Source organism: Vigna unguiculata, chromosome 1 (assembly GCF_037176805.1).
Source record: "Vigna unguiculata cultivar grain cowpea cultivar isolate G323 ecotype 2 chromosome 1, ASM3717680v1, whole genome shotgun sequence".
In the NCBI taxonomy this organism is placed as follows: Eukaryota; Viridiplantae; Streptophyta; class Magnoliopsida; order Fabales; family Fabaceae; genus Vigna; species Vigna unguiculata.
The window spans coordinates 34,623,956-34,639,708 of record NC_140792.1 but is presented as its reverse complement, the minus strand read 5'-3'; the positions used below and the strand labels follow the sequence as shown (position 1 = coordinate 34,639,708).

The window sequence follows — 15,753 nt, the reverse complement described above, 5'->3', positions numbered from 1 at the left end:
ACTCGTTAACTTTGACAGCAAAAGACATGCCTGTTAAAAATCAATAATCGCTTTAAATTAGAAATCACGTTACCATTCTTTCCACCGGTAATAAACAATGACAAAAATGCGTATACAATCCTTAGTAATAACTATTAGCATAAAATTGTAAGGAGAGTCTCACGCATCATCAGTCTGCACCGTAAGGTCCTGTACACCCAAATCATGGTATAGGCCATGCACAAATTCTAGTATTGGCCGATCGTTTGTCCCTTTCTTTACCTGTCAGCATCACCCACTAAATACTCAACATTTACATTAAATCAACTTAATAAAAACAAAAGAAAACATGCCACACTAACGTAACCAAATTTTTAACATAAAATTCAGGTTGTACAACAGATAAACAGCATGACCCACTTCAACAAGACTACAACGCGTTAGAGGGATGTAAATCTAGACTTACACTATTTATTATATTCTAATGACGTAAAACTAATCAAGTTTTAGTTTTTTTGCTACCACTAGTGTTGACAAAGGATTGGAGAACAAATAATAAATTACCTGCACTACAAGTGAACCAACCACATGACCTGGTACTAATTCCCAAAAACGAACCTGGGAGACTTCCATTACATCTTCCCGAGCAGAAATCTGAATGGAATATACAAAATTTAGGAGTGACACACTGATGTATCAAATTAAAAATGCAAAACTTAAATAACAGACTAAAGCAAGCAAAGTGTATCTATCACCACAGCCCCAAGATTCGATCTGTGATAGAAAGTTAAAAACACCAGTTTCCTAAAAATAAATTGAAACTTAAATATCATTTAACAAGTGGAGCAAAACAGAATTTGCTCAGGAAAAAGTAACAACCTGTCTCAAGCATTTGTTAAAAGCAGTAGTTGGGATGCTAGGAGGTGCCATTTGGAGCAAGATACCACCAGTTGCCCTAAAGAGAGGCAGAACAAGAATAAAAACTGCAACAGAAACAAGTCCTAAACACAAGACTTCTGCATTCTGAACCCTATAATGAAGGAAACAGAAACAAGTCAAATTACAATATCTAAAGTAATAATGTTAGGAAACTCTCAATTTTTTTTTCAAGTTTTCATTATATCACTCTAGATTATTAGACAGAAACCTGATGGACAACAACCAGGATGCCAATATCAGACCTGCACTGAGAAGCCATTGAAGTATGTAAGGTCGATATTAATTTGTACATGGTTAAGGAAATGCGTTAGCATTCATGGGGTGTTACTATCATACACATGGCAAACAACATAAATCAAAGAATATCTACCTGCGAATGGAATCTGCAAGAACATGCAGGAAAACAGAGTGGTGATTCATATCTTCTGCATTTCTGTAAGCTGCAAGACATTTTCCGGAAGAAACATTTAACGATTAATTATTACAGGTCAAGGCTCAAAAGTAGGAAAAGGTTAGATCAAGTCAATTTAAGAACATCTGATAAATGCTAACCAAGATTAATCCGAGCATAGTTTCTGAAGAACCACACACCAACGAGATTCACAAATAAATTGGTCACTGCAGAAACAATCAAGTAATGCCTACAAGAAGAACATAGTCAGCATAAATAAAAAATAGAAGGAAAACAAATAAAAAACAAAAACCGTTAAAATGAAAAAGGTCACAAACAAACAATCCCTTCCCATTCTAAAAGGAACACAATCTACAAATGTGATGCAGGCAGCAGCAAAATCAAGAATACATATTTTTGAAGATCACGTCTAAAAGTCAATTGTAATTTTTATCCATTTACAATAGGCGTCCTTAAGAAACGTATTAATTTGGTTGCCTTTTATGGGCCTTTTTTGGGTGGATATTTCCAAAAGTTATTGTTGTTATTTAAATTCTATTTACGTTTATTAGAACAGGGTAATTTATTATATCCTACTATTTTGATAAAGTTTGGCAAGTTCAGCAAAAGTGACGTAATAAGGCAGCAGTTCATCTCTTTCTCTTGGGTACAATGAAAAAGTACCTTTACGCCTATGATCAACTCAACTGATATTAGAGAAAAAAGAGAAACATGTAATGAGCATAGGTTAAGTACTTAAGTTGCTCCTTATGTTATTTCATCATCCATCATTAGTTATTTTAATTTTCTCAATAACAAACATTTGATACCTTTCAGAGAGAAGCATAAAACCTCCACCTGGTCAACTTCTTAACTATTCCAACAAATCATAAATCCTAATATCAACGGACAGATACTGTTTACAAGCCCCATCAAAGCCATCGATAAACACTTTAGCCCATGTAATGAGCACAAGCTCATTACAACCCCTATGTTATAACCTTGGCTTTGTCAACAACCCTGATTTTGCTCTCTTAAATCCTGCGCTTAGTGCTTTTCATCGTCACAATATGGATAGAACATACCAATTATGACACCAATACCAATCCTTTGCTAGCATCAAATGGAACCCAGCTCAACAACAAAATTTTCAATTCTAACTTTGAAAACCATTAGTCAGTTTTTCTGCTGCTGGATATGTACAATATTTAATTGTAAGAAATAAAACAATGGATATGTACAAACTTACTTATGCTCTGATTCATCTTGTATGAAGGCATGAAGGGCCTCAACTGCTAGGGAGAATGACATAAACAAAAGAAACAGCTGTCTACACAAGCAGCAGAAGAAGAAAATTCAATATGTTAGCGCATATGATGTAAATGTACTGAATAGAAGAGAAACAACGAAATACGTCTGCAACAGTTAATTTAAAACATTCACAAAATATTTTTTGCCCCTTATACAAGTGATTATTTAAGTACTCAACTCAATACTGTAAAATCCAAACCAAAATGTCATGTATTAACCACTCTATGCATTTGCGTAGGATCTCTTTGAATAAACATTTCTATAAGCACTCATAAAGGAAGAAAACAATAAGGAAATGATATAAATCTTTGCATAAGTAAAATTAACTTATACATAAGCTAATTTTAGCTTATTGAAAAGTTTATCTAGTTTTCTTTTTGAAGTGTTAACGGAGAAGTTGATCCAAACACATCCTTAGTCAAAAATATAGCTTACAGCAACTCAATTCAGTTAAACGTGCCCATCTAAAAATGTATTTTACCATTTATTATGCAATATCATTTAGCATTTTACAAGATTTTAAGAAAAATACCAATTTCCACACTAATAGAAAAAATTTAGTCTGTGTTTACCCTAGGGATAAAAATACATGTTTCCACCTTGTCAAAAACCAGAAAGGAACCAAACCTGATTAGAGTTCAGCACCATAATCTCCACAACTTACTTTTACATGGTTACTAATTTTATTATAGAAGCATCATTTTAGTAACAACAACCAATCAATTCATTAGATAGGCAGTAACAACAGCTGTAGTAAATGAAATAAGGAATACTTACGGCATTTGTAAATGCAGACAAGACTTCTAGCCTTTTATACCTGAAATTCAACAATATTAGTTCAAAAACTATAGACAGGGTTGAAATGCTTAATAAAAAGGTAAATAGTAGTTCAAAAAAATACCTATAGTATAACACAATCGAATGTGCACACACAAGGAACAATGATTAGACATGTTTGCATCTAGCATCTATGAAGCACAAACACGACTCGAACACCACGACATGGACATGGATATATATATATATATATATGTATGTGTGTGTATGTATAATGTATGTATGGGACTGTGTGTATGCATGTGTGTGTGTTGAACATCATTATAACTATTTCAAATTGACAGTCAAGATTTATGTAAGTGCTGATCAGAGAAGAGGGATAAGCGACAACATCAAGTTGAGAATGCATGGAAGGATTATTTTTATGTAGAGAAAAATAAACAATTAATTTGTTTGTTTAAAGGAGAAATAAAAATTGGTCAACTAAGAGAAATTGAGAGATATTGAGCTGAAACTGTGTTTGAGACAGCACAGATACTTTATTTATATTGAGAAAAAGAAATTAATACAATAAATAGAGGAGATTTGATATCCTCTAATATTAAAGACATGATATGAGAATAAATAAAAATATTCCTAATTATATATATAATCTAGATATTTCTATCTATATAACATCTGCTCCTTATTTCTATGGTTATAACAGAAACTTACACAATAGGTTTCTGACTTTCCAAGTTCTAAAACAACATGTCTAGTCTACTCTCATTACTGTTGTGTCAAAGTCGTGTCAGACCATGTTGGAACAGCTAAAAATACACTTTTAAGATTCAACACTTCAACCCTATGCATGTGTCACTATTGTGTCATACACGTGTTAGTGTCAAACATGTATCCAACACAGGGACACAACACACCATTAAAGAGTCATGTCTATGCTTCATAGTCTAGGATAAAGTAATTGTTGGGACACATTCATATTCTTGAACCTTGAATACAAAAATATAAACAATGACACAGACGAATGGAAAAAAGTTATCTTTTAGCAAATAAGATGCATGCAGATACATATGAACACATGAATATGTGTGTTAGGTTCAAGCTAAGTGCAAGTGTAAGAATAGTGAACCAACTAAGTCACACAAAAACTCCCGACAGTTGCCAGTTTAGCTACATCTTCATTGAATAAATTCATCTTGTTCCTGTTTCAGAAAAATTCCTAACTCAATCCCTTAATCTTACATGGGAATTGAAAACTAGCTCTCAGTACAAGGACTCAAGAGAAACATATGACCCAAAGGTAGATTCTTCAGCTCTCAAAACTAAGAAACATCAGGTAGTAAAGAACTAACTAGTTCCCTTTAGCACAAGGGAGAAAACAATCATGTTTTGTATAGAATGTAGTAAATGTCCAATTTTGCCATATATATTCACTCATACCTAACGAATTCTGCAATTTCATAAATGGCACAACTGTACATGAAAATTTCCAATACAAGTAATTACAATAGTAACAAAAGCAATTATAGGGGAAAAAAACAATTATAGGGTATTTCCAGAAGAACTGTTTAAACAACCACTTCAGGAATCAAAATTCAGTTATACAATAAACTGCGTCACGTAATCAAGTACAAAAAAAATGATGGAGCACTGTTGACAAGTACATGACAATAAATGAACAAATCTCACCCATAAGTATACTCTCGATCGACTTTTTTCCTAGACGCAGCCATAACAAATAACGAAAATGTAAGAAGACCACATCCAAAAGTCAAGTGAACCGCATCAGACACCAAACCTGAAAAGGCAAAGACATAGACCAAAACGTCAGCAGATATTCGATTTCAAATTCGGGTGACATAAATCGCTACACCTAAACCAGAGAACGGTTTTGAAAAGTAAAATTAATTTCCATGCATCACGTACACAGACTCGTGAAATCACGAATATAAGTAATAAAAAGTAACGAGGATTTGAATTTGAAAAATTAACGAAAAATCAACGCTGATTGAATCTGACCTATGCGGCCTGTGAAGAGGCCAATGAGCAATTCGGCAGTGGAGTACGCGACATTGAGCGAGATCATCAGGAAGAGCCTCTTCATAAACCTGTTTCCAGACCTAACGTTGCGGAAGACGGAGAAAACGAAGGAGGAGAAGGACGATTTATGGAGCGAGGCGGAGGGCTTATCGTCATGCGCGGACCAGTAGAGGTGGTGGTGCAGGCCGTGTGCGGGAATGTCTATCGGCGTGTGAGGTGGTTGGAAGGAAGAGGGCGTGTGAGGATGTTGGAAGGAAGATTGGCGCGAAAAGGCGAATCGGCGATCGGTGGCGCCGCCGAAGCCGAAATCGCCGTTGATGGAAGTGAGAGACTCTCTGGCTTCCTCCATCTAGGAAACCGGAAAAGATCGAGGGAGGAGAAAGAAAACAATGGAATTCGATTGGGGGTTTGAGGTTTAGGTTTGAAGAAGGATTGTAAAATAGCTACGAAGGAAAAACAACCAGATTTTGTTCTTTCACTCAAATTGAAACTTCCCCTGTTTCAGGAAGTGCCGCGATTGAAGTCAAAGTAAACTCCTACTTTAATTTAATATTATGGAAAAACATAGTTATCTACCTAACATAAGTAAATGTTATTTTTACTTGCTTGATATTTACTTCAAGAACTCTCAACTAGGGTGCACCGTCACTTATTCTAAGATCAGATATAACAACTTAAGTAGTAAAGTAACTTTATATTAAAAAAATAGTATAATTAAGTTTTATGCAAATTATTTTATTAACTATTCAAAATTATTATATTTTTAAATTAAATATTAGTCGTTTGATTTTTGTCATTATTTAGAGTGGTACATCGACATTCCTTACTTATTTACACAAAAAATAATTTAACAGTTTAGTTAAATTTTTAATCTTTTATATAAAATTAAGTATATTTAGTTGAATTTCGGTTAATATATAAAATTTGATATGGTTCATTAAAATAACTGTTTTAATATGATTTGTTTGACTATTTTAAAATAATTTATCATTATCCTCGTATACAAATTCAATTAGTATCAAACTTTTGTCGCATTCTCATTCTCATCCCCATTATATAATGGATATAATCTCATACTCATACTCTTATCTTTTACTTACTACTTTAAAATTAATTTTAATTAATTTTGATTAAATAATAAAAAATTATGGTAAAGGAAACATAATATTATTAAATAATTGAACATTAGGAAGATGGTTGTTTCTTTGATATCAAATACTTTGAAATAAATTATAATTGTTTACATTTTAGAATACCAAATAAAATTTCATGAGAACCAAAACATTTATTAAATTTGCAAACATTAATGAAATCTAGTCGATAAAATTTAAAAATATTTAAAAAAAATATAAAAGAAAAATAAATATTCAAATTAAAAAATATTTTAAATGTTTGTTTCCTTCAATTTTTTTCAATTATAATGAATCTATTTTTTATACACTAATACAAGTTATCATGCATCGCTTGATCAAAATAACGCAAATAAAAAATAATAAACATAATAATAAAATTTAACATGATCTTGTATCTTTTAAACTCCAATATATGTTGGATAGTGATAAAAATATTTATAACAATTACATTAAATTTTTATATTGTAGTAAATAAAATTTATTTATACAATTATAGTGAAAAAATTACAGTATGATTGATAATGAGTTAGAAAAAAAAATCAGATAAAATATATCAAAATAGTATTCTACATGATGAAAATAAACAACAAATAAAAATATTAAAAAATTAATAAATGTGTGTCTTATAAACAATTTGAGAGACTATTGAATGAAATTACACAAAGAAAAATAAATGTATAATTAAGGGTATGATAAGATGAAAAATACCTTAAAGATCTAAGAAAACTTTTTAAATATCAACATATATACTCAATGGTCGATAAATAACAAAAAATGTTTTAGCGAAATAAAAGATTTCTTCAGATGAAACAAAAATTAATAATAATAAGTAAAGAATTTTTTTATATTATCTAGTAAATAAAAGGTTTATGATATTAAACACTTAAATTGAAAGTATTAAACATTATCATTTGAAAGGAAAATATATAATAAATAAAAATATTAAAAAATAATAGAAATATTCAAATGTGAGACACAGAAAAATTTTAATTGACATACATCATTTTAACATAATTATATAAAGGTTATGATAAGATGAAAAATATATTGGAGATGCGAATGAGTTTCATGACAAACAAAATAATTAGAAGAAATAAAAAATAGAAAGTATATATATATAGGGTTACTTAATAAATTGTAAATATTTTAATAATTTAAACGGGAACAGATATATGGCGGGATATGTACGTCCTCATACTCATCTCCATAATCAATTGAAAAAGTCGAGAATTCTTCATACCTATACACATACTCATACCTAGTCAGGGATTCTCCGTCAAAACGGAGACGAGTTTGGACAATACCCATGGGACGAGTTTATTTGTCATATCTAATTTTAATATTTAATTAGTAAAATGAAAAATGTTAGTTATTAAAATAAAGGTCTTAAGGATAATTAACAAGTAAATTTTTTAAGAATGTATATATATATATATATATATATATATATATATATATATATATATATAGAGAGAGAGAGAGAGAGAGAGCTACTTAATTAATTGTGAATATTTTAATAATTTAAACGGGAATAGATGTACGACGATATATGTGCATTCTTATACTCATCCTCATGCTCATACCCAATTGAAAAATTAAGGAATTCTCCATACCCATATAAAGTCAATGTATTTTCCGTCAAAACGGGGACTAGTGAGTTCGAACAATACCCACTTGTACGAGTTTATTTGTCATCTCTAATTTTAATATTTAATTAGTAAAATGAGAAATGTTATTAAAATAATGGTCTTAAGGATAATTAATAAGAAAATTTTATAAAAAAGTATAGTTAGATATAATATTAAATGAATCTTAACCTAATTATTATTGATGTAATTTTATTTTATTCAAAAGATAAAAATGTCCATAAGTGATGTACAACTCTAACTAATAATTTATTTGATGCACATCTATAATAATTAAAAAATAATTAAATAATAAAATAATCACATTTTAATGTTGTCAAAAATTAATATATAATTAAATGTAAAAAAATAAAATTAATTTGAAAGAGTGCCAAAAGGCATTATGAAGAAAAGGAAAAAAAATTTCATATAAAATTGTAATATTTTCATCACACAAAAATTTGAAAAAGACTATAAAATTTAATGACATCTTTTGCCAAAATTAAATATTGTACTATTCAATCGTTTCAAGCTTTCATTTTTTTTTCCTTGTATTTTAGTAAAAGCCTTATAAATTATAAAGTATTTATTTTGTGTTTTTTTCCTTGTATTTCAGTAAAAGCCTTATAAATTATAAAGTGTTTATTTTGTGTATCCTTGGGAAACAGGTTAACATTATCCTTTAAGATAATTAGGATTTTAAATTTTAAATTTTATTTTTGTTATTCAAGTTTGTTGTGTTATGTTCAAAATTTCAAAATTAAATTTTTACTTAATATTAATTGAAAAATATAAAATTTTAAACATTAAATAAATAAAATTAATTAATAAAATCTCAAATAATACTTAAATTTATAAAATACTTAAAATGCAATTCAACTATTTTTTTTGTTTCCCAATACGTATAGAATAACAATATAACTCATCTAAGTTAAAAATAAACGAAAATAATACAAAATTTAAACACTAAATAAAAAAACTAATAAAAAATTATTTAAAACTATTCAAATTTATAACTTCAATCTTAATTAAATCTTAAAGGTTTATTTATTTATGTTCAAATTCAAAATTTTTCTTTTGCATTGAACTTTATTTAAATATTTTTTCAAATATTTAGATATCAATAATATATATTGAACTTTATTTAAATATTTTTTCAAATATTTATATATCAATAATATATAAACAGAAATTAGAGTTAGTTTAAAAATAACAATTTTATAAATTTAATTATAAAATTTTAAATAAATATATTTATTTTAAATTGTTATAAATTTGTTTAAAATTTTATAAATTTTTTTTTAAAATCACTCTAACATCTGTCTATACATTATAAATATAAATATTTATAAATTATGGCTATATAAATATTTAAAACAAAGTTTAAATAAAATTCAATACAAAATATACATTTAAATAAACTTAATTTTATTAAAAATATCAATTATAATAAAAATACCATTATAAAATTTATATAAAAATTAAATTTGATATAGAGTTAAAATTGATTCAGTTTTAAAAAGATTGAGACTAAATTGAGACAAAATAACAAAAATGGAAACTACATTGAGACTTTTCACATCCAATAGTAACACGTGTCACTACCATATCACATTGTCTCTATCACAGGACACAATATCACAGGACACAATGTCAAATTGACACATGACAACTTTTATTTGAAAAAATAATATAATAAAAAAATATTATTTAAAAAAAAAAAATTTACGTGCTAACACATGACACATAATTAACATAATTAGAGTACTACTAACCGAAAGGACATACTTGAAATTTTGTTAAAAAATGGGAACATCTTAATTGATTTTAAAAAAATGTTATTGAAGTCATGAACAAATAGATTAAATAGAAGAGAGGTGAGTAGATAAAAAATATTGAAAGAAGTGGAGAGGAATGTATCGAGAAACAAAGGATTGAAGAAATGGACCGAGAAAGTATTGTCAACACATCAATAGAAACATGCTCAAGATAAAAGGGAATCTAAGAGAAGTTTGATCGAGAAAGAGGGATATCGAGAAAAGGGGAATCAAGTTAGATATTGAAACTAGATCGAGGGAGAAATTATATACAATAACTGCTGGAGGATCCAAACCGTTAAAACAACGGGAACTCCTTATCCAACATGGATAGTTTAAAACAATTATTTCATTTATGTATTTTTCCTTTCATTTTATTTGTAATGTAATTATCAGAATATATATATATATATATATATATATATATATATATATATATAAATAGACAATTTAAATGTAAATTAGAAGACAAATTATGAATATAATTCCAAACATTTTACTAACGCTAAAAACGAAAAAATGCCTAATTTAGTATTAGTTGTAATAATTTGGATTATCATTTTCATTAATTTAATTTACAGATTTTTATTCTATCCTTATAATTTACTTTATTGTAATATATATATATATATATATATATATATATATATATATATATATATATATATATATATATATACATTTATGTAAAACCTTCATCTTCACTCTCTTCTTCATCTATGATTATTTTCTAGAGTTTTATGATGGTGCCATTGTCTTGGTCATGTTACCATATTGCATCGTGCATGTTAACCAAAGTCCCATCAAGAGTGCCTCATTTAGAAAAGGGGTACATTTTCAAAAAGAATTTAATTAATATCGATGAATGTTATGTTTACAATTCCAAAGGAGATAAAACAGGTATCGTTTTTTCTACAGCAATAGAAACTGCGTACCAATTTGATATGGTAGGTCCAAAAGAGTAGTAGTTGGGATTCGCAGGCAATGATGCACATTTGTGTAACATGTCAACTGAAATGGAAACGGTGGTAGTATACCTCGTTACAATGTTGAGTTTAAGAAGCTTGTGACAATGGTGAATTCAACAAGTCAACACTCGGAGGTTCTTGCAGAAGACGTGCAATCTTCTCACTAGAGGACTTTTTTTCTTTTCCTTTTACTTACAATCTTCTGATGCACTACTGTAACAAGTGAAATGTTAAGAAAACCATGATCATAGATATTTGGCAACTCAGTATGGAAAATAAAAATGAGTGTAGCTGTATCTTCCCACAACTTGCTCTTAATAATCCTCTTAAAATCAAATACACAAAATGAATGCATTTAATATCTTCCAAAATATAGTATATATATATATATATATATATATATATATATATATATATATATATATATATATATATATATATATATATATATATATATATATATATATATATATAAGGATCAATGTTACTTTTACTTTATAATTTTGATGCAATGCTGGGCGGTATCTTTATGAGCTGATAAATGAAAATTAAACGCATGTGATGATGATACCTAGTTCATTCTGTTCGTCATTTATTTTTCTCCCTCAGATATTATATATGAGGCTCTCACCTGCTTATAATTACTCATGACTGCATATGATGATCCAGCGTATAGGCACGAATATCAGAAGGACTTGTACCCGGCCTAACAACAAGCATCAAAATAATATTATACAGCATGAAAGGTCTAAGAAGCCAAGTATCAGAAACATTACGAAACACCCGTTGTTTTCATTAGTTTGCGTTTGCACAAAACATAACTGAAGGTGCAAACTCACAAAGTGTTACCCTTTTTTTGTCCTAATCAAATTTATGCAAATGCGTAAGCGGCTAATTAAATCAACAATATGAACCTTTTATAAAAAATAGTAAAGTATTAATAATGCAATCTCATCGTGATTTATATTCATCTAAGCATAATTTCCAATAAAAACTTCTACTTATGGAATTATTAACCAGTACTAATAAACAATAGTTAGCAAGATATTTAACTGATCTACATGCACTACTAGTAACCAAACCAAGCAAACTAAATAAGATGAATGTAATCAAACCAGTTAACAGATTTCTGTCTAAACCGAAAGTATAATGAATTTCACATATAAAATAGTTTCCTGCCCTCAAAAACCAGACAATACATTACATTTATGAAGAATATGGAGTTGAGAAGAAAATACCTTTTGTTAATGGTTCCATAATGGAATTTGAGTTTTCCGGTCTTAATATCCTCAACATACTGTGACCATGAGAAATAACACAAGTTATAGAATGAGTAGGTGACATAAAACCTAAAGCCAGCAAGTTGAAATGTCTGATTCTGAATCATACCAAACTTAAGGTAACCACCATCGATGAAAAGGATAGAGAATCAAAAGGTATATCGTCAAGTGGAAAAAGTTGGCATGCTGATGATTCTGGACCAGGTGAAAAATGCGGCTTCTTCAGCCTTGCCAAGAATATCAAATAAATCTGCCTCAAACATTCTCTAATCATGATCAAAATTCTCTAACTAGTCAAGGGAATGAACAAAATAAATAGAATATAAGAAATTTCTCACTTGGCCAATTAAAGGAATATCCAGTTGGGCAAATGGTGAAATTACTTCCACATCTGCATTTGCTTCCTCCCTTGTTTCTCTTATGGCACCATCCACAGCCGACTCTCCAATTTCCAAATAACCAGCAGGAAGTGTCCTTGTTGAACCAAAATATGAAATTAACATAGCTCATTAAGGAAAAGAAATGCAGTATTTATAATATAAAAAAGTTAGTAGCAACAGCGTCACTGTTTTGAAAATGGTTTTGGGAACAGGAAGGTAACAGGCACATAGACAGAAGCAACAAAAATAGGAAGTATAACACAAAAATCCATTCCTACCACAGGCCATGAGATGGTTGAATATTCCTCTTGCAAAGGAGCACCTTGTTATCATGTTCAACGAGACAGCCAACTATCTACTTTGCCAACCAAAATCGCGTCATGTGTAGAAGAAAGTAAATAATCATGTATCAACTAATGGAGTGAAAGAAGAGCTATGAATGACAAACAAGACAACTCATCAATTTCAATTTTGAAGTTTACCCTCTCTCCTAAGCAATAACTACAGTAAATAAGTGACGACTACTTAAGTGTGTGTGTTTTAGGGACGAAATTGACGGTTTACTCTACAACGACTGTACAATTCTTTTCCAGTCAAAGGTTAGAGAATCTCAAAAACACAGCAAGAAGATATAATTTTTTTAAAAATTAACAGCACAGAATTAATATAAAAATAATGTAAAAACATAAATCCTAAATCAAAAGAGAGAATTCGTGTTTTTGAAGTTATCATGAGTCATTGTAGACATAAAGAAATATTACCATTTCATCTAATTATAGGGGAATCATAAACACTAAAAGAAGTGAAAAAAATTATAAAATGTGGTAGGAGTTTCTGAAGAGTCCGACATGAACACAAATCCAATACAGGTACAGCTACCATTTTAAACTAACCATGCTTCCATTCAGACAACATATCTTAAAACATATGATACTCCTCCAAATCCTTATTTGTTATATATTTTTCATTTACTATTTTTGTGAAAAGAAAAATACTTAAAGAATGAGAGTTATAACCATACCATTTTAAATCATGTTATATGCGGATACCTTAACCTCCATATCCATTTCAGCATCAAATTCATGCATCAGATACCATTTTGGTTAAATAAAGAGGAAATCTTGATCCTAGAGATGTTTCAACTAACTTGTTTGCTCACATCAGTGAATAATATAGGAAAACATCAATATCATTCTCTCAAATCTCTACACATAATGCATCTTAAAACTCAAGCAAAACTCAGAACATTTAATTTAACAAGAACAGCGATTTCCAAGTTATATTTCATATGCACTGTATTCTATACCATGAACCAACCATAAAAATCTTTCAGATTGAACTTTAGGCTATCCACACATAACTCTGCTGTTCTCCAGTTACTTACACTAAAGCCACAAACAACCTCCCCAAGAAAACTTTAATGAACAGGAACAGCTATTTTTCCATAAAAACAAAAAATACTACAAAAGAGAGAAAAAAATAATTTTAAGCCAGAGTACTAATCCAAATTTAAGGGTGAACAGAAACCACAAAATACACTGCCCAGATAATTCAGCATATGACAAATAAAAGAATAAGTAAAACCAATTTCCTGGTACAGAAATAAGTGATACACTACCCGCACTACTGCATGTTGCAAATCACACAGCCAAGACTACATTTAAAAACAGTATCACGGCAACACCGCAACACTGATTTTGTAAATCAGTTCATATACATTTAAAACAATTTACTTCAAACATACTTGAATACCCGCCCGTTACTTTACCAACAACAAAAGTCTTATCCTAACTAAGGGAATTCTAATCTACTGAACGTATGCACGACATCATTCGGCTGCGTTAAATACATAAATACCAGTTATCACTTCGGAAGCACTAAATCAAATAAACCAGAAGCTAGAGAGATATTTCTAGACAGTCACCATCTTCGGATTCTGATACGCAATCTTCCCACAAACCGTACAAATAGCTCTCAACTTTTCTTCCCCTTCAGGAATATCATGCTTCGTAGAACCACCACACCACTGACAAAACTTAATATGTCGAACATTTCCCTACATGTCCCGATCAACAACATTTCAGCGCACCGTTAAAATCCATAATTGCAAGATTCTAGCGTTGCATCATCAACAACAATAGACATAAACTATGTATATATAATGCAGTCACAACATTAACATTATAAACGCGCGAAGAGAACTCACGGCAGAAGGAAGCGGTGTCGAGGAAGCGTGAAATGGCGCGAATCGAACCCTACGAACGATGGTTTTGGTGGGAAGCAGTTTGGAATAAGGGTTAGGGTGTGGAATTGGGGAAAATGAGAAGGATGAGAATGTGCGGGGTTTCTGAATCCATCGTTGACTTACCAATCCACATATCTGAATCTGGATTCCCTTCACCATCATTTTTGTTATTCAGTTATGAATTGGAACACGCAATTATACGTAACCAAACCCCCTTTTCAGTAGTCACGGTTCGGTTTTCAAATTCAAAATCACCCAATTTAACGTATAGAAGAAACCCCTCTCTTCCCCCCTTTTCTTAATCCAAAATCTTCAAACGATAAGACCTAAATCTTCTTACTTCAAAAATAAAGTGTTACTGTTTTTAGTTTTCGAACAAACATTTTATTATATTAAAGAAATGAAAAACATCATTATCTACACAAATTGTTAGATGATTATGATACATTCTATGCATGAAAACTGGCAGATTCACACGTACACTTCTGATTTACTTTATTTCATTGTCTTCCGATCCCAAGCTACCTATTTGAGATTTTGGAGAAACTATGTGATGAAAAAAAAAAAAAAAATATATATATATATATATATATATATATAAATATAGTTGAAGAAATGAAAAAAAAATGTATTTTTTCTTGTCTTGAAAATAGTGATATTATATAATTCTTAAAATAATTAAATTTATTTTATATTAAACACCACTAAATGTTAATAATACTTTTCCTTTTAGATTGTTTGTTTTTCTTTTTTTCAACTTTATCAATTTACATTTAGACTTATTTAGTTTATAAGTACTCCTACTCAACTAACTCAAATGTTGCAAAAAAAAATGCAACTCCGACAGGAGTTTTCTAGATATTATAAG

The 15,753-nt window shown here is 29.6% G+C and overlaps 2 protein-coding genes across 2 annotated transcripts; both read right to left on the bottom strand.

Annotated features, from left to right (window-relative positions):
• Positions 1-33: 33 nt before the first annotated feature.
• Positions 34-5,960, bottom strand: LOC114173481 (Cation efflux family protein). The gene is made up of 10 exons (XM_028057926.1): positions 5,417-5,960; positions 5,087-5,195; positions 3,398-3,437; positions 2,559-2,635; positions 1,471-1,559; positions 1,289-1,358; positions 1,127-1,165; positions 859-1,009; positions 544-633; positions 34-261 (listed from the first exon to the last, which is right to left on the bottom strand). Exons 1-10 carry the CDS (start codon positions 5,784-5,786, stop codon positions 160-162), a joined length of 1,137 nt encoding a protein of 378 aa, XP_027913727.1. The 5' UTR covers positions 5,787-5,960; the 3' UTR covers positions 34-159.
• A 4,882-nt stretch (positions 5,961-10,842) lies between these two features.
• Positions 10,843-15,322, bottom strand: LOC114163854 (nudix hydrolase 23, chloroplastic-like). Its single transcript, XM_028048217.2, has 8 exons — positions 14,847-15,322; positions 14,565-14,696; positions 12,919-12,995; positions 12,599-12,734; positions 12,370-12,510; positions 12,219-12,277; positions 11,612-11,686; positions 10,843-11,193 (listed from the first exon to the last, which is right to left on the bottom strand). The coding sequence occupies exons 1-7, from the start codon at positions 15,045-15,047 to the stop codon at positions 11,626-11,628; spliced, it is 807 nt and encodes a 268-aa protein (XP_027904018.1). The 5' UTR covers positions 15,048-15,322; the 3' UTR covers positions 10,843-11,193; positions 11,612-11,625.
• Between the last annotated feature and the right edge of the window lie 431 nt (positions 15,323-15,753).

What these genes read in the sequence shown, in the direction of transcription:
- LOC114173481 (XM_028057926.1), bottom strand. Translation starts at nt 5,786, where the DNA reads ATGGAGGAAGCCAGAGAGTCTCTCACTTCCATCAACGGCGATTTCGGC. An exon ending in CCTCTTCACAGGCCGCATAG is followed by an intron (nt 5,196 to 5,416) that starts GTCAGATTCAAT and finishes TTGCCTTTTCAG; the next exon opens with GTTTGGTGTCTGATGCGGTT. An exon ending in TTGGTTCACTTGTAGTGCAG is followed by an intron (nt 262 to 543) that starts GTAATTTATTAT and finishes TGATGCTGACAG; the next exon opens with GTAAAGAAAGGGACAAACGA.
- LOC114163854 (XM_028048217.2), bottom strand. Translation starts at nt 15,047, where the DNA reads ATGATGGTGAAGGGAATCCAGATTCAGATATGTGGATTGGTAAGTCAA. An exon ending in ATATTCCTTTAATTGGCCAA is followed by an intron (nt 12,511 to 12,598) that starts GTGAGAAATTTC and finishes TGTTTGAGGCAG; the next exon opens with ATTTATTTGATATTCTTGGC. An exon ending in TATGGAACCATTAACAAAAG is followed by an intron (nt 11,687 to 12,218) that starts GTATTTTCTTCT and finishes GCTTGTTGTTAG; the next exon opens with GCCGGGTACAAGTCCTTCTG.